Genomic DNA, 20,413 nt, shown 5'->3' on the forward strand with positions numbered 1-20,413 from the left:
TAGTTCCTGTAAATGAAAGTCTATAGTGAGAAGTTACATGGACTTCCCTTCCTCTCCTGCTGCATTTCCACATCTTTCCTTGAGTTGCCCCTTGTTCACAGGAAACAGGAAAGCTGTTTGATATCAATTGATTAAACGGTGATCCACCATTTCTTTGTTATTTGGTTAAGTCCAGCAGTGGTGCACAGAAAAAAAAGGTAGGACTCATTAAGAAAGGCTATATAAAGAAAAGGCAATGAACAGGAAAGAAAGACTGCCTTGAACTGCTACACTGGTCACATGGATAAAGGGACACAGCAGGCAGAGTTCACTACCTAGGAAAGATGTTCCCAGGGTGTAGGAGACATGACTGATTTCTTGCATCTGAGTGAATCATTCACCTTCACTGACTACTTCCAAAATAACATACCCCTGTATCTCAAAATTTAAGAGGATGTTTAACTATGGAACACAAATGAGGCATATTTAAAAAGGCAAAAATCATTGTACTACATAAAAACAGAATTTTTTGATTCAGGTAAGTAATGCAAAAAAAGATACAACATGAAATAAACCTAATCAGAAGTTGAGGATAATGAAAGTAGATTTAAACAGTTATCGGGCCAACATCTAATCAAAGTGGGGTTTTTTAAATTTTCAAGTGTCAATCCTGATGAGATTGTTCCCTGTTGAATACTACTGCAGTTTTTTTGGCCGAAGAAGGAGGTCAGTAAAAATAAGATGTTTGGGATTTTTTTTCATACCAAAGTCACACACTTTTACTTTAATAAATTATTATCATCATCATCAACTACTTGCCCAAGGTATTCCATCACCCAACAGCACCCGGGGATGAAGCATAGTGTTGCGATATTGTAAATGGTCACTAGATGGCAATAGATGGTGCTGACTTGGAGAATGAAATGGATTTTTCTTAAATTCCATACACTTGAAACACTCGAATAAAAACAAATGTAGTTTTAAAAGTATATGATACAACAGCAAAAAAGGGTGGAACCGTGTGAAATTAATATAACTGTTCATGGGAGAACTTACAAAAGTGTGTTTAAAACATATTTGAATAGGTTCATGTTGAATACTCAGGAAGGCACACAAGATGACTACAGTACTGCTGCATGTTAGAATGGTCTGGGGATATTCCTGAAAACTGAAAGACTCTCAAGCACCCTATAGCCAATGCACTGAAATGCAAATTTCAGATTAAGTAATTATGCATTAACATGCAATTGTGGTTAATGCGAAAGTTATTGTGAACCATGGATTTCTAATTTAACAGCTGTGAGGCCCTAAATACAACTGGTCTTAAGAAGTATCTGAACTACAGTATTTCTGAAATACAATTTCCAAACAGATGATAATTGGTATTAAAAATATATTTCTGTTGCTCAGAGAAAACAGCACTAACAAGACTAAACCACAGGAAGGTGAGAACTGTGCATGCACGTAGATTTGTGTGTACACTGAAAAACAATAGTGCATGAGTTAAAAAAGAATTCAGAGCAAAAAGTAAAGTGTACTTTTGTATAGTATTATATATATGCACACTGTAAAGTATAAATATGCATCAGTTTTTATTTATATATTCTTCATTTGGGATAGCAGCTCATGCTTTTCTTCACTTTTTTACTGAAAAAGAGAATGATTTAAAAAATTAACCTATGTCATGTACCTGCTTTGAAAGACAAATATTCCATTTCACGTCAAGCTGTATAACTGGCTCTTCTAATAAAAAAACAAAATCCCCCAAAAACACAAACAAAAAAACAACCCACCCTTTTTTGAGGGATTCAAATATTAAGAATGGAGCCTTGTTCGGGAAGTAGCTCAGTAAACATCAGAGGATGAGGCCTGGCATGACCCTGGGCAATCAAAGTGCAGGGAGCCAGGAGCACAATCTTGGCCTGTGAAGATTCTACTGCTGACAACCCTGCTCCAAAGGCTGTTGCTAATTGACTTGTAAAGCACAGTTAAGCTCAGGATAACAGTAGTTTGCTGCAAGAATGGCAACACCCCTGTTTTCCTGACCACAACGTGATCGGCAGAAGTAATTTTATTTCTCCTTCCTCAATACAAGCAGAACCTAAGAGTGTTGCACCAAAAAGGAGGACAATTGGTAAAAAAACATAATGAGGATTCAAGGGGGAAAACCCCAGCAGTGAAAGCTAGCCACTTTTACTTTTATTGCTTTCTATTCCACCCCTACCCACTAGTGAGGATTTAAACTTGAAAGAAGACATATTACAACTGAGATCAGTTGACAAGGGAGGATGTATTTAGATGTTCTGGATCTCTATCACACACAAAAGCTACAGTGTTATTAAGCCTCACAAACAGAGCAACATTCCTAGCGCACAGTTTAAAAAAGGCAGAGCACATAATTGCTTTTAATTAGAGCATTTAGTTAAGTGTTCGAAAAATTCAATTTAAAAATGCAAATTCTCTATTGTTATTGCATGTTCTCTAGGATGATTTGAAGAGAAATAAGTACAGATATGCTCCCAAAGAACATTACTGCAAACAGCTATCTATTAAATAAGACATTATTAAGCCTAATTAATTCTTCACTAAGCAAAACCTTCATGTACTGTCAGGTAGTCTTCCCTTATCTCTGCACCAGTAATTCACTTGCATTTTCTCTGACATTCTATTCTGGAACATACGGTACCTCTGCAGTTCTGCCACCCACGTACCTTCATCATTAGCAGACAGTTTGCCATGGAGTACATCACCCGGCCCAGACGTGACCTCCACAGCTGAACAGAGGCTGCAAAATAAGAGCAGCTTGTGAATTTGCCCAAATAAATTAGAGGTTCTTTCTTGCCATCAATTATCGGTCCTGTGAATTACGATTTTGAAAGGTCCCCCTCGTTAACACCACTGGGTTTTAGCCTAGAATTTTTAATCCTCAGCCCTGCTGCAGCATCAGAGAATTCTGCATCTCTCCAAGGGAATTGCTCAAGCAGCTCTGGGTACCACACTCAAAGCAACAACACAGAGCAATAGACAGTCACTCAGCCCAGGCTAAATATTAAACCCTGAAACAAGCCACACATTTTCCAACATCAGAACAAAAGGTGCATAAAAGGACTCAAGTGATAATGAGCAACAGTTTAAAAACATGTAATCTACAGCATTAAATGTGATAAATTAAAAAATCAAACACAGATATAATGTCATTTCAGAGCCAAAATATGCAGAGTGAGAAATGTCTGAGTCTGGGACTGTTTGTGCTTGCCTCTGGCTGAGAGATATGCTGAAAAAAATCTGCCAAGCTTGTCTGCTTTTCCTATTCTTCTGGAGCTTGCAGGCATTAAAAGCTGCAGCAGATTTCTCCCTCTTGCTTTGCAGACAGACTCCCAATGTTGTAAGAGAACAGTTCACACAGACCCTTATTTTCTCTAATGTTACAGGACCATAGATCAATGCTAGAAATATTCCTCTAATCCTCAAAAATAAACACTAGGACTATTCATTTAGTACATTTAAAAAATACATGTATCTCAGTCAATAAGCTGTCAAGGTCACTGTAATGATTTAAAAGTGAGTGGGGGGAAAGGAGAAGAGGCTATTTCAATAAATTTCAGTGATAACTGAGACCACTCATTTGTTTCATTAATGTAGTCACTGATGAAAGCATGGCAGATTACACAGAAATTCTTTCAGCACACAAAGAAGTCATTACAAATAAGAAGAGCTTGGTGAAATGTCTACTGCCTTTCCGAAAAAAAGAAAACTCCTTCCATCCTCTTCAACAATAAAACAAAAAAAATCCAACTCATGACTATTCTCAAATCATCTTTGTCAAAAAGAAGGTTATAATGGAGGGTCCAAGACTGAACCCAGTACTTCATCCACTGTACCTTACAATTATTCGTTACTCCTGGCTTTTTTTTTTAGAAATTCCCCCATGATCACAGATCCCTAGTGCTAATGGTGACGACACTGTAAACCACGAAGAAATATTTCATGACACATTTCCTTTTTTTTCTTTCCTTCTGGGTATCTGTAAAATCTGAACATAATTAAATAACTGCCCTTCATTATTTCATTTAAGTAAGTATCTCCTTTTTTGTACGTCCTCTAAGTTTGGTAATCACATTCAGGTTTTTAGGGTTTAGGTGACAACAAATAAGATGTTGATTCCTACACCGGAGACATCCAGGTTTCATGTTAACAATCAGACAGCACCAGCTACTCAAAAAAGGTCTGCAAAGCAGGCAAACCAGATATCTTCAGCCTGGGCTGTAAACTGAACAGGAACCTGGTCGGGAAATTCTGTAGCTTTGTGGGATGAGGCTTAGGACTGGCAGAAAGGGGTTAAAAAAATCCTGCAAAACAGTAAACAAAACCAAAACCCAACAGCAGAACACTATGTTTTACTGAGATGCCTGAAACACTGTCTGCAGGTCCATGCTTCCACTCTAAACACCAGCTTTTCCTTGTTTTCATCAAGGGCTCTGTACTCCACACTGCCATTCATTTCAACAGGCACTGTGAAGTTACAAAATTGGCATCTTACAGAACATGCTGCCAGGCAAGTGGTGCAATGCTGAATCTCTCTGCCTGCTGAAAAACCGGCAAACAAGGTGCTCTGTTCCAGGCTAGAGATGGCTAGTAATCAACATGGTAAGTTGATTGGTGTTGCACCTTCTTATATCAGCAGCATGGAAATTACATGCTAAGCATAATCCCCATAATGAATTATGGGACTGTCTTCGCATAAAGTTAATAAGGTTTGCTTCAGCAAGTCTCAGATGAAAAAAGCAAACCCATTATTAAGCCTCCTGGAGCTCCAAACGCAGAGACGAAGCAGAGAGGGAGCAGACCTGGCTGACCTCCACACACAACAGCAGTCAACAGCCTCCACAAAGGTCCCGTGGGCTTTTTGGCAGTCTTAAACCTAGAGGCAGCTGCACAGTAGACATGTAAAGATCTCTCCAAATTTTCTGCAGCCATATCCCTTGATAACTACTAGCTGCTGCTTTTCTAACTATGCCTCCTCCTGAGCCCATGTGAGCTCTAAAGCAGAAGCAGAGAAGAAAAGCAAGGAGCCAGTAACTCATGAGTAAGGCAGACTGCAGGACACAGGATTGTGATACAGCTAGGAAATAAGTCTTTGTACCTTAAAGGGGGGATCAGCACCTTGGTTTTAAAGTTGTAAAAAATGCAAGATGTGGAGATAAGGATGAAAATTCTGGCAGAAAGTGCTAACAAGGAAAAGTAAGCAGGAGAACAGAGGCAAAAAGAATATTAGATACAAGAGAAAAGAACAGAAACTCACGAAGTACTGTGTCTAATTTCAATATAAGATTATTCCCCTTTTTCCTAAACCTTTTGAGAAGAGTAGTAACTGTATTCATTTGCCTATATGTGCAAATACCTTTATGATATCTGCTGTTCACATGTATTCGTGTTTACAGGATGCATTCAGAAGGTGTATCATGCGAGTTACGGTGACACATTAAAGCAATTTTTACATCCAGTCAAACTGAAGACCAGGTAGAAAAACAGTTCAGACAGGTCTGCACCCTTCCATACAGACACAGTTTTAAGGGATTATTTATAATTTTTTCCACTATTAACTCTATCCAGCCTCTTCTATCTCAGAGCCAGACTTTTACTTTCCATGGGTTCTGTGTGAATGGTCTCCTAGAAAGGACTTGATAACATTCCTTAGACTGTTAGCTAAAGGTGAAAGTTTTTTGTCTTCTTAGTGTGTGTTTTGAACTTGCTAGGCATCATGGGTGTCCATACAATCCACAGCAATGCTTAAAATGTCTCCTCTTGTCTAATTTTCAATAATACTCAAATGACCTCCTTAATATAAACTCTGTAAAGAAAAAAAAAAGTGCTTGTCCTGATCACCCTTTTCTGTTCAGTAAGTTGCCCTACATTATTGAAGCAACATCACTGAGATAGAAAAAAACAAGAGAAAATATAATTGGATAGAAAATCATGAAAATGATGATGTAATCTAAATATTATTCTAAAGAGTACCTCAGGTATTCTAGGAGTCTATGTACCATGCAGCTACAATGAGACTCAGCCATCTGTGCAGCAGCACCCTAAGACAGAGTAGCCACTGTATGGTGCTGGTTCTGTCTGAAAAAACTGAGTGCCAGACATAAAGGAGGAGTCAGTCAGCCAAAGCTTAATATAAAACACCCATCTAGCTGCAATAGCAATACACTTATACATTCACTAAAGGATAATAGCCATGTTGTTTCTCCTAAGTAAGAAAAAGAATTGATTTACTGCATGAGTTTGATCAAGGGCAAAACTGTGAAATTAATTCCAGAAAAAAGTAGTACAAGGTGTATCATTTCAGGGGCTGAGTAGGCTATAAGATTCCAAAACTACAGTTTTAACCAGTCTGGGGCAGTCTTGTGAAAACTTCTGGCACACTTAGGCAAGCAATAAAAATACAGAAAAAATGTTTAAAGAACACCTACCTTGTCTGTTCTCCTGTGTAATGTTGGTCATACTTCCATCTTCAGCTAAGCCTTGTTCCAAATTTTCTAGTATCTGTAGTAATTTTTTTAAAGTAACCAACATGAGTTTAAACAGCACTATATATTTAATGCAAATTATCTACAATGGACAGTCTCTGTGTAAACCAATTAACGCAGAAATGCTTCACCTAGGTACAGTTCAAAATTACTGCACAAAATTCAAAATGCATTGCACAGTAAGAAAGTCATTGTACTGTAGAAAGATGTTAAGAGTTCAGTTTATGATACTTACATAACATGTCAGCACACTCTAGGGTCACACAAATTTTGTTAAGTAAAACAGGAAATATGCTCCACTAGAGAATGAACATTAATGACCACAATGAAAGTCAAAACTGATTTTTTTCAGAGAAGGCCACGGCCTCCTGAATTCTTCACCCTAAGTATGGGCTTTAGTTTCTTTAGTTCCATGTTTTTGTCTTTAATTAAGTACTCTTCTTAGTTCTTACTGCATTTTCCTTTTCAAACTTCAAGGTTTATTGCTTTTTTTAATTGCAAATTTAAAATCATATAAATTGTTGAGTGAATGAAACATTAGTTGTTTTATTGGAAGAATAGAAATGTATACTTAATGAGGCTTGTGTCCGAAGCACTTTTAAATAATATGCATGCAAGGCTCCATTTGAAACGTAAAATAACTTTCCTTTTCCTAATTCCATTACAATTCTCCAAATTAATTTTCCGATTCCCACAGATGACCCCGTTTTTCCTGTTACAGATGTGTAACTTTGGTTACACACGATGCCTGAGACTTCCTTCAAAAATCTATTAGGGCCAATTGCTGTTTAATCAGCCACTGTGGTTACCCAGTGAAGGAAATACTAGGCACTTCCTCTTGTGGGGACTGAGTGCACTTCCAAACAAAGAGCTTTCATTTTCTACCAGTATAAACTATAAATTTTCCTAAACCAATGAAGTATTTCAGTTACGCTCAGTGTTTCACAAAGGAACATCTCAAATCAACACAGGAAGTCCTCGAATTAATCTGGCCTTGGAAAGTGTGTTGAGGTGTTTTCTACAGCCAATCAAGATAATCTGTACCTCCAGAAAGTCATCTCATACCACCAAGTTTAGACATATTAAGCTGGAAGAAATTGCCCTCTGAGATACCAAGTCCTTTTCACAGACCAGAGTGAAGTTTTGAAGTTCACTTCATAAATTCACCTACTAAGAACTTAAGAGCAAGGAGAGACATACAATGAATGTAGAACATTTACCACCTGCCAGCTGAGCCAGGCTAATTTTCCTGGTAAGAACTGTTAGACCATGACAAATACAAGGTAATATGGCTTACTGTAAACTTTGGTCAGAGGGCTAGACTGAGCTGCCTTACCTCAGATTTTGAGAGGCTATGAGCATACACCAGTAGATACTGCAGCTTAGCTGACAGGTGGCAATTTATGAGCTGGCAGTGGCACGCCTGCTGGACTGACTCTCAGTCGCACTTTCATAAGCAGTGCAGTCACCTAGAAATCACTTAGAAACCACAGTGCCACCTTTCGCTGTTAAATGCCTGTCTATAAAAAGACACCTTGTCAAACCCCCCCACCACCATCACATTCTTCTCTCCCACAAATCCAAAGCAGTTTATAATCTTCTTTCTGTGGTCTAAAAACACTGATCTTTCTCTTCCCCAATAAAATATCTAGTGATTTCCTTTTAGATTCAGTAAGGCCAGAAGTTCCTACTTCTGAAATGGTACAAACACTACAAGAGCCTTCACCAAGGCAACATGCTGTCTTGTTTAAAAGACAACAGATTTCTCTGAAAATATTCTCACTAACATAATCAAAAAAGGAAGAATTAGAAATTAGCATACAATCAGAGTATTACATTAACCATTCTGTAACATTACTTGGGGATTTCTAGCCATGACCTCAAGCTCAACATCATTAAAACAGAGCTCAGTGATAATTTGAGGCTAATTGTTTTATTCCCTAGGTTTCTCTCTCTTTTGCCCTTAAATACAAAAACATCACCTGCAGTTTTCCAGTATGTGGGCATTTCCTCATTTTCCAAGAATTGTTTAATAGTAACTTGAATGATTCGAACAGTTTCTCAGTGTAAGTTATTGCATTTAGTCAATATGAAATATTTAGGTGGTAAACTGTTAATTCTACCAATATCACATGATACAGCTTTAACCACCCATGTTCCTACTATGAAGAAAAATATGATAGAACACTTCTACCATCTAATTCATCAGTTGACATATGACCTGTGCTTTTTCTTGTTTTGAACAACATAACAATTGTTATGCACACCAATTAGTTTCACTGGCTATTACTGCTTCACTGAGCCTCTGTTTCATTCCCTACCCATTGCCTGTATACAGCATTACTAATATATCCATATTACCATTCAACCTTTCATGGTGCTTCTGGAACTGTGGCTTTTTGGGTACTACAACTGATACAGGGTCATCCTAGTTTTTGTGAACTTAACCAACAAGGTGTCAAGACAAATATCCTCTAGACTGAAGTAACATATGAAAAACAGAAACCTTATGTCACCTTAGCAACTAGAAGCTTATCGTATTCAAACCCAGGAGACTGAAAAGTTCACCAGTCTGGAAGTAAAACAGAAGGTCAGAAGATACAGAATAGTGTGTTTAAAAGGGCCAGGGAGCAACATAACTACTCATGAAGGAGAGTGGTAGAACTACAGAAGTTGTGGCTGATGGGTAAATGGCACAAAGTATTTTTTGACTAGTTTTCTGAAGGTAACACTTGCAGAGGCCTTTTTAGGAAGCAAGACTGTTAACCCACTTGCTCCTGCTCCACCCACCTGGTAGAAGAGCCTGCTGTGGCTCTGGCAGTTGAGGGATTAGGGTTTAAAAGTGAAATATATCATAATATGAAATGTGTAAATTTCCAGAAGCTCTCCCTCAAACATCTAGGGAAGAACAGGTACCTACAAACAAGAGGAGTTTAGATTTAGCCTGACAGTTGTCCTTTTCACATTTTGGTCTCCAGCTAAGGATTTTTTAGCATGTCTTCAGCATTATTAGCACTAAAGTGATCATGCTTATGTTTTTAAATGAATACTTGAAAACAACAAATCTTTTTCTGATTTAAGTTACTATTGTTACCCTTATTGCCTGGTTGTTCAAACACTATTTATTTCAAGGCAGACTTAGAGCTGCAACAGCTCATTGAGGCAGTGCATGTTGGGAAGACCAGCAGTAACACCAAGAGAAACAATTTCACTGGATTCCTCTCCCAGGCTGTAACACTCATTTAGCAATATAGATAATTTATTTCCCAAATATTATTCATATAGAAAAAGATGCAAAATATCTAACCAGATCTTGATTAGACAATTGCAGGAATACTGGAAAAGGTAAAAACATTATGGCAGGAAAAAAATATAGAAACATATTTTCAGGAAAAATCAACATTTTTGCACCCAACCTCCAATCCTGCTTCAGGTACCAGAGATTAGTGAGTAGATGGAGTCTGTAAAGACCAAGTAACCAAAAAAAATACAGTTCCATCTTTAAGCGAAATGGTCAATCTAAAGTCGACAAGTGTCTGTAGAATATATACAACAAAAAGCAATAAAGAACTTAGCAGACTAAAAGCAAGTATTGGATAGGAAAAAATGCCACCTTTACATTAAGGAAGAGAAAGACAAATTTTCTTATGATCAGAATGCGCTACCATTAGCCTGGAATAACCTCCCAGGGCTCAGATGTGGCCTCAGCACCATAGGCTGGCTCATTAAAAACTACAAAACAACCCTGCATTGCAGGGAGATAGACTAGGTGAGCTAATAGGTCTTTTCTTTCTTCTAGCTTTTATGACTCCAAGATCATCTCATTTACATAATGATGATTCCTATGCCCTTCTGTAAATATGGATGACCAAAGATTATTTTTTCACTTTTTAAAATAGGGAGGTAAAACACTAGAGGCTTTTGGTTGAAAACTCCCCAATTAATTCTGTTATAACCCAAATGGTTCCCTAGTGTCGCATACAAATATTAAGACTAATGAGTGTACATCCTTTATGTTATTTTCTTGGTTATGCCATGGGTTTTTCTAAGTATTAGAACCATATTATTGAACATTCCAGTGGAAATCAATCAAAAATACAAAAATCAAAACATAAACTATGTTTTTTATCAGCCAGCAGTGACTTCAAATGGTTAAATTACGACAAATTTACAGCTGTCTTTTAAAAACACAGTTATCTTTACAAGCTGTCCTTTTTCACACTCTTCTTTCTCCAGTTGTCCTTGAACTGATCCAAAAACTAAGGTATTTAAATAAATGCAAACAAATGAAGTAATCTGCAATGAGATATCTATTATAACTGATCAGAAATACTTCCAAGAAGGATGCTTTATCTGTTAGTAGTTATCTGTCTACTTTACACTTTAAAAAGAAGCATCCATCAGCACAGACAATAGCTTGTCCTGGCTACTGTATCATAGCCCCAGAGGAAGCTGTCAAAAACAAAGGATCATTGTTGTCCTTGCTGCAACTGAACACACTAACACAGGGGAAACCTGGCAAACTGACACAGGAAGGCAAAGAGGTGACAATCCCTGAACCAACACCAAGTGCAGAGAACAAGACTCCTCATCAGAGCTCGTGGAAGATGTAGAATTAACTTTAAAGCAGCTTTCTCCAACTGTAAAAGGGATAACACAGAATTCACAGTGACCCAGGTCACTAGCAGTTGATGGACTGGAAACATGACAAAGAGACCTGTTCTTCAAGAACTTAGTGGGCATGGAAATATGTATATATTAATTTGTAACTCTCCTTTATTTCTATTTCATCTTCTCCACCATACCCAGTTTCCCTTATTTAAACAAATAAACAGCCTAGTTCTTGTTCAAACAAAATCTTGTATTATAGTTTAAAAGCTTCCTTGGTTTACTGGATATGCTCTAAGGTATGGACTTTGCAGAGAAATACCAGAGGCAGATCCACATCAAGACTGTAGATGACTTGAAGGTCTTGTATAGGAGTGTGTGTGGGGGATGGAGTTAATTTCCTTTTATTTCATTCCTCTATTGACCAGCAACCTTTAACCTGCAAAGAATCATGGCTCATCACACTGTAACAGAGATATGGCCATTTCAATCAAGTCTGCAAGATGGTTGATGGATGCCCTGCTCAGCAGTCACTCCCTCATTCACCTTAAGTTTTCTCTTTTTGTTACAAGATTAAGGAACTTAGAAACCAGTCTAGTTTTGGAACTAGTGGCAGCTTCATGACTGAGGGCAGACAGTGCAGCACTTAACATCAGACTGCATAAACCCAAGATGTGAAACAGCCAATCTGCTGCAGACTGGGGCAGGCAAATGTTAGTAGAAGCACCATGAAATCCTTCAACAGAGGTGTATGGCATTTCCTAGAATAACAGAATTACTTCAAATTGAGGACTGTTTATGAAGAAGCAGGCTGGAGAGAACAGCCAGCCAGTGGTATTAGGTGAGAGGTAATGGCAGTGCTTCATCAAGTGCTAAGAAGCACCCCTTCTTGGCCAAATTAGATATATCTCTCAATGGCTTCCAAATCAATTCTTTCCAACTTTATAAAAAATTCCACTTTTATCTCTTACTACCTAAACCATTCATTTTCCCCCCTCATAATAAAAAGGATTGGGGTTTTTACTGTAAACATTTGGTTTTCCTACACATTACTGTGTTAGAAGAAAGTTGATTTCATACACCTAATACCATTACAGTTATGCAATTGGCGATTATCAAATCTCTCCACTTCCCTCACCCAAGTAATTTTAAGGAGTAAATACAGGAAACTTTCAAGGAATACTGAAAATGAAAAGTAATCATGTGTGTTTATGTTATGTACAGTTTTGAACTTTCAAGTGTCACAGATTAAGCAATAATGTTGCATTTCTTCTACAGTTTACCACATTGTAGATGTGTGCTCCACATCTTGTCTGGCAAAAGCATGAAAGTTGTCCTCTGTTCTACTCAACTGAGCCAGAGCTATCACACAGAAGAGAAGGATTTCTCTTAAAATGGAAGAGGCACTTCATTACTTTTAATAGCAAATTTCTTATTTGCATCAAGATGGTGTAAAAAATGTCATAATTGAAACTTAATGTTCTTTATAAGGACAATAAAATTTATTTCTTAAGCATTAAGAAATGTTAGCGCTTAGAGATGCTGTTACCTTGGCACAGATTATCTTCATACTGTGCAGTCTGTCAAGTGATTCCTGAGGATTTCCCAGGTACTGAGGAAGTTCAGCATGCAAAATCCGCATGGAGAAAGGAACCATGGAACCTAGAAACACAATTAATTTTGTTAAGTATGTCTGCTATAATGATTGTTATTTGCCTATGTTAAGAAAGGTAGTTTCAAAAAGCTTTTTTCTTCCTGATGAAAAATGTGAAAGAGAAAATAGGAAACAACTTTTGAGCTATATCATGTGCCATGTTTAAAACATTTGAAACAGGCAAACACAAATAAACCATAATCAAGAAGGCAAAACAAGTTGTACTGGAAAGTACAATGTTTCATTGAAGATTTATTTAAACTAGTTAAAATGAAGGATTAAAAAACCCCTAAGTTTACTCAAGCTGCAGCTACATTACTACTACCATTCAATAATTGTGTATTTTACAACCAAAGTAGAAGAAATAACATGAAATTACTGGCCTTCAAAGTATGCCTGTGAAAGAGATATAACTGGGGCATGCAAAACCTCTTGGCATATTTTTGTATAGCTTCTGGTTTATTCAAAACATCAAAGAATAGAGAATGTTAAAAAATATTTGGGGAGAAAAAGAAATCAATGCTACTTTACTAGTACTACTACTGGTTTTGTTGTTATATTATATATTATTGTTGTTATATATTATTATTGTTATTGTTATTATTATTATTATTATATTATCATCATCATAATTATCAGTATCACCAAATACCTCATTGTCTACGTCTATGCGCATCCTGGCTGACTTCATAGGCAGTTTCAGGAGTTTACCCAAACCCTAATGTGAGCAACATCTTGCTTTCAGATAACTGCATAATCCTGATACACAGATAACAACACTGAACATGAACTAAACACCACTACTGAAACTAAACCAGAGCTGGCAAAATGGGGATATAGGCCTTGCAAACTACCATGCCACTGATGCCTTAGGATTTAGCTTTTGTTTTTCAGATCCTGTCCTGCTTTAGTATAGAACTCTAAAACTCCATAGTTACTATTCTCCCATTTTATTCAGACAAAACAATTCCTTTGTAAGCCTGAAACTCAAGGACACCTTATTGTCCAGTTGCCAAGAGATATAAACAATCATGAATGGGAGGGGGGCAAACTTGGAGTAAATTACTTCATTACCTGAAGCTATAATTGGAGGATTAACTCCTGATATGTAAATGGACCAAATTTATAATTGTGTGAAAAACTCGTGACCATTGTCCATCTTGGGTGTAGCCCCTCAGAGGCTTCTGACTGCCCAAGGTGTACCTATTGAAGGTCTTTAACAAATACCCCCTTTCATTCTCTTAATCTTATCTAGCCTCTGATTTAGGTAGCCACTCCAAGGCATCACCACATTTCTAATATTTTAATATGTGCATTTGCTATACACATATTCTAAGGGGATTCCTCTCTCAAGTTACCTCTTGCCTCATCTTTTCTCAAAAACAGGACTCAGGAGCTTTCTAAATAGATTTTTGCACCTGTTCTTAACAGACTTATGTCAAAAAGGTAAATGCTATACAAAATGAGTCACTGCTTCTAGACTTCTTTTAAAAGGTTGACAAAATTTTAATCACAAAACTCACTAATTATGACCTTCACAGTAAGCCAGTTACATCTACATAAATTTCTCTTCTAACTATTCCCGATGGCTTCCCTGACTGCTGTGTTCCTGTAATGGATGCATGCATGAGTTTCATGCATCATCATGTGTGGAAAACATATTAAGAAAATAAAACTGCCTTTGAAGTTCTATTAAGAGACATGCAGAAGTTGATTCAACAAGCCACAAAAGTTGTGAAATATTTTATGCATGTATTCTGAATAGTGCCTAGCATGACAGAAGATACACAGTGCAGGCAGTGAACAACAACAAAAAGGAAGCTGAAAATAATTTAAGAGTAAATTCTGTGCTGAAATACCAAATTAAAATTGCCTTGCAGATATGCTGCAAACTGCACTGCAAGCCTATGGAAGCAAATCTGAACTCTAGCTGGTTCTATCTTTACCACCTCTCTGATGACTAAGTTTTAATAACTTCAAAATCCAACAGTAATCCTGCAAAAAAAAAGCAGTGCCTGAAAACAGCTAGTTTGGTACTGCCTTTTTGGAGAAGGTAGTCTTAATTTAGTGATTATGCACCTTCTGCTGCATTCAATGGGACTTCTGAGGCAAAGGTTAAAAAAAAAAGGGGGAGGAAATTTTGTAAAAAACTGAAGGAAGCTAGAGGTTTAGCAACATTTTGGTTAATGACTGCATTGCAGCAGTGTCAATTCTGAACAAGTTTGTATGTTTATATCCTCTTGTAAAAGGCAACAAAAGGTCAATTCAATAAACACTCATACAGAAAACCTGAATTAGTACCCAAACTCAACATACAAATAAACAGTTATTTAATGGAGCACAGATGAAACATCTCACCTTATCAATTTTTTATCAAATTTACATAATGTTTTGTGACATAGTTTTTTGGAATTCTGTATTTTGTGAAGTATTGATCTTTATGTATTGCTGATTGAAACCACTCTACTACAATACCTGTGAGAGGCAAGAATAAATCAGAAGTGGTGTCAGAGGATGTCAGAATGATGAATGTGACTCCAGGTCAACTTAGACTCCATAAGAATCTGATTTATTTCCTGTTACAACTAAATCCTCAGTTGTAACAGGCATTCAGAACTATATTACTTCAAAATGTACTGTATGGATGTATTATTTCTCAACTGCTTAGTATTTCCTTCATAGCTTGTGACCAACAAACATTCCAGTGAGATCCTCAGTAGTATATCAAGAGTGGTGACACATCACTCAAACAAAGCCAGAAGAAAGCCAGCTCAGGGTGTAAGGATAGTTACTACAAAGAATTTTCAAATGAGAATTTGTATCAAAGTTTCTCACAGGAGGATCTAAAACTCTACCACCTGTTTTGTCTCTTTCTTTCTGAAACTCATGAGATAAACAAGAAATTTTATTGTAAACATCCAGAAAATCCATCCAATTAATGTCTGTTACTTATTGCTTATTAAGCAAGCTACTATATTTAAAATGTCAGAAGCACTAGCTCTTTCTCCCCTCTTCCTCAGTTTCCTTGTAATCCTTCTGAATAGCAGATTATTTTGGGTTTTTTTTTGGAGAAAGCACAAAACTGTACATGTGCTCTCATACAATATGACAACTGGGGAAAGAAGAAAAGAAACGCCCTTTTACTACTGGTAAGGCTTTCTTACCAGTCCATGTAAACAGTATTGTGTAGTTTCAGGTCAAATCAGATGAGCAAATTGCTCATAAATAACCTGCAGCACTTACTCAAGCCACTCAATCCAAATACAGACCTTAAATACACTGCTTATAAACAATAAACTCTTGAGATATTTTGTTAAGTGCATTTTCCCAGATATGTTCCTGTCTACAAGTAAACTTCTTTTTAGTAAAATTATATGGGTAATGTATGTAATCCAGTTCCTACAGTAATGGACTAATTTTCTGGTTAAAAAAAAGCCATAAATTTACTTAGATTTGGTAAAGTTTTCAATGAGTGGTACTTCTATAAGGTGTTAATACAATTTACATACACTTTGCAAAAAGAAATACATGGCAGTAATAGAAAATGCAAGCAAAGAGATCTGTTCACCAATGTAATTCTGTAATGATTAAGAGCTGTGTTGGAACTGACAAGATGTGAGACTTAAAAAAGGCAAAAGATATTTTCAGAAAACACACTGTGATTTTCATTTTACATTGTCTAGTTGAACAAGGAAACAATTGGGAAGAAGTGAATGACGTCTGCTGATGACTCAAACAGATCAACAATAATAATATTAGGAAAGTCTGAAAGGCAGGTTGTAGAATTTGCAGTACAAAATTTAATGAAAAAAAAAAGATTAGCAGGGGGAGAAAAAAACTATCCTTCGCTCAGTGAACACACTTATATTGGGAAAAAGAAAATAAACCCAAGAAAGTACAACTGACTCCATTAACACTCAGCTGTAGTAGAAACAATATATGTGCTTGTTAGACTAAGAATTATGTTATCTTGTCTGAAAAGTTTCACCTACTCACTTTTAGGCCACTTAAAGTGTGCAGGAAAAGGCCTATTTCTTTGTAACACGTTTCTGTTATAAGCAGGCATACATATCTTTTCCTGTGGCATCCCACTAGGGACAAGAAAATTTTACATAAATACTGAATTTATCAGATTGTCTTTTGCAAAACTACCTGGAATCAAACCCATGTACTCTATTATATTTCACTCAGTATTGAATTTAACAGGGGAACACGTGAAGGAAGTATTTAAACAGCATATCCTGTAATTAAAATGTTTAGTTAAGAGCATAGGAGAATGGATTTTGCTCTCTACTTCATACTTCTGATTTCTACAGTAATGTCTTCTTACACAATAAAACTATGCCAGCTAAACTTAGATAATTTCCACAAAATCCAACACCCTACAATTACTGCTATATATTGAAATTTTATGTTTAAGTTAAACACGTCTTATTCTAGCTTGATGCTTTACAATTGACCTCTGCTGCTCCTCTTTAGGGGTTTCATAATAATACATAAAAAATGTATAATGGAAAACGTTTAATTTAAAGACAATTTTCTTAGCAATCACTTTTACATACACTAGAGATCTTTTTTTTTCAAAGAATGTGATGTTTGATAGTCACTTTCACCTGAATTAATCTCATTTGTATGTATCTATATCTATATATGTATTAGCAACACACAAAAGGCAAAACTAAAAAGTAAAAAAAGGCCTGCTGAAAGGGAAATGGATACACTGAAAGCATGGGAACAGATGGAATAAAGAGCAAGATCAGGTACAATTTTCTAAGACCACAGATTTCAATTTCTGTTTCTTTATGAACAGCTGCACATTTTCATAACTGTCAAAACATAAACACCACCTCATGTCAATCAAATTCGAACTGCAGCCCTCATCTGCAGCCCTTTTGGAGCAGAATATTCCAATGACCAGCTATTTTATCTTTGAAATTTCTTGTTGCAAACTAGTAGCCAGAAATGCTTTCTGATCTGCCTTCTACAGCTTGTTCAACAAAACTTAAATGCCAAAAAGCAACAGAAGAGCAGATTATCAATTACTGAAAGAATAAAGTGGAATCTTAAAAGAGTAAAAAAAATCCAAACCAAAACAAAAGAAACAATTCCTTCCTTACTGGGTAAAACAGAAATACACAAAATTGAGTTTCTGAAAGATATTCTGCTTTACACATACATATACATAGAGAGATGTATACTTCTACCAACAGTGTATTAATAAAATTTATAGAATTTTTAAGGAGGATAATGTAGTGAACTTCAAATCCTAACTTCACTGACTAGAAAATTAAAGTACACTTAAAAATCCCAGTTCAACAGACTAGTTTTTAAGTTTCTGTTTATTGCCTTCAATCAAGAGAGAGTGAAGATGAGACAGGTGACTAAATGTTTGTAAACCTTTTAAAGAAAATGTTTTGAAAATTTTATCTGAAATTACATGCTTGCATATACTTCACAATTCAACTGCACATGACCTAAGAACAGAAACTCTGAATCATTATCTGGTTTTAAGAAGTTCCAAAATTCTTTCAGTAATTTGGGGTTACTTGCATTGAAAAAAGGAAAACATAACAGAAAGAATGCAGGAAAACTCTTACAAAAATTGCCTTGCAGCAAAGAGATCACCCTAAATCTTACTTACTGATAACTGTAATGAGGTAGAATTTAGAAATTAGTTACTTCCTCATAGTATTAAGAAATCCAGTGTAAATCTGACATTGTCTACAATGAGACTATGTAGCCTAGAGAAAGAATGCACAATTAAGTATTTTAGCAGTAATCCACCCCTTAGATTATACATAAATTTCGTAACTAAAATATCTGTATCATTTCAGAAAAATTTCTAGCAGCATGTCTGAGTAGCCTGAATAATCAACTGGAACCACAACATTTGAGTAGTATTTATTCAAGCTGTATCAGCTGGTTTTATATAAGGTAGACAGTAGCTCTGAAGCAACAAAACAGTGAATTTAAAGAGGCAGTAGAGGGGTACAACAATCATGAAAACAAAATAATGGGGAACCAGTTCCAAACCAAAACCACAGTGGTTTTAATATGTTTCTATTGGCAACACGAGCTTGAATGAAGAACTCTCCTGAGCAACTGCCAAGACTGAATGTGTCTGACATGGGAGTGTTACTTCAGGCAGTATTTGTGGTAACACATGAGAAAAAAGCAAGTACCACGTGTAACAATGAAGTATTTTTTTTCTGCTTTCCTGCAAAATTTATTAACAAAGAGGAACATTCTCTAAGACGTAATTTCTTTACCTTGTGCATTTCTCTTATCTTTGTCTTTACATTGATTACTTCCTTTTGTTTTTCTACCCACCACAACCTTTGTACTACTAAACCTTTTATTAATCTTTTTTCCCCACACCACTTCACATTCTGCCACAGTTATCCCAATAACCAAATTCAATGAGGGTAAAAAAACCCCGACGATTTATAGCATCATGAGACCCCATAAATTAAAAAAAGGGAAGCTTCAACCAGCCTCCCTCCTACTACACAAGAAGAAGAGAAAAAGAAAGGAAGACAGTAAACTCAAAATGGCCAAACACCACTGTAGACACATCATACAAAGGAGATCATTTCCCTAGTCCAAGTCTGCCCCTACTTATGGCATAGGCTGACATTCAGAAACTGGACCAAGCTTCAGGCAGACCTTGCGACTGTACTTATACACAATCTGCACAATACACAATCCAGACACCTGTAAAATGTCTTTTCTGGGTATTAGAGAAATACTTTGGATAAGTGTTTTCATAGCTAACACAGTATCTCTGTATCAACAGACATAAAACAAGTTCCTCATGACATTTTGCTATTTTATAAGCTTACAAAACATAGTAACAATTATTACAGTTCACATTAGCACTGAAAACTTGTTAACAACATGGGTTAGTGACAGTTCTGGACCATGTATGATTTCGTTATAATGACTGAAATTTCAAAACTGAATAAAAGACACAAATTAAGACTACTGCTTGAGTGGACATATTAAAAAAATGAAATCTTACACAATTTTTTTCTATCAATTTTTTCTTATATTTCTGATAAAAATTCTAAATACAGTGGATATTAGTAACGTCATAAAAGTATCATTAGTGAAAAATGCTAAAGTAGTTGTGATATCTAGACTCACACTATTTTATATATAGAGAAAAAATACATATTATTTATGCTATTTTTTTCAACTATCACTATCCATCCACAAATGCCATCCTATTTCAGGACACACTATTGTATACCTAGTCTCAACACTGCCACACTTTTAAAAACCTTGTGTTGGTATTGAAACCAGAGCTCAAGGGAAGGCATACATTATGAAGTAAATTTCTAGAACACATTCAACTAGGTATTTAACGCCATGTTCCTTATCTAGGCCTTTCCCACCTATCAATTACATTTAGAGGAATACAGATGATGTTCCATCATCACAAAGAGAACGAAAAGAGGAATGGGAAATAAACCCTACCCCATATTACATAACCTTCTGGTCCAGGGAACAGGAGTTCAATTTTTACTTATGCATAGCTTATTTTTTAACCTCTTTACAACACAAAATAGATTATTCAAAAGTTTTATAGCTTTAGAAGACTGATTATGGTAGCGTTAACTTTTCTGGAACTTACTGCTCC

The 20,413-nt window shown here is 36.2% G+C and overlaps 1 protein-coding gene across 1 annotated transcript in view; it reads right to left on the reverse strand.

The window, feature by feature from the left end:
- TRAPPC12 (trafficking protein particle complex subunit 12) overlaps positions 1-20,413 on the reverse strand; it is a 50,493-nt gene that overhangs the window by 13,126 nt on the left and 16,954 nt on the right. Inside the window, 3 exon segments of the mRNA XM_066314855.1 lie at positions 2,691-2,764; positions 6,453-6,525; positions 12,667-12,779. Of these exon segments, the coding sequence (XP_066170952.1) occupies positions 2,691-2,764; positions 6,453-6,525; positions 12,667-12,779 (260 nt within the window).

The sequence above is a fragment of the Sylvia atricapilla genome, chromosome 3 (assembly GCF_009819655.1).
Source record: "Sylvia atricapilla isolate bSylAtr1 chromosome 3, bSylAtr1.pri, whole genome shotgun sequence".
In the NCBI taxonomy this organism is placed as follows: Eukaryota; Metazoa; Chordata; class Aves; order Passeriformes; family Sylviidae; genus Sylvia; species Sylvia atricapilla.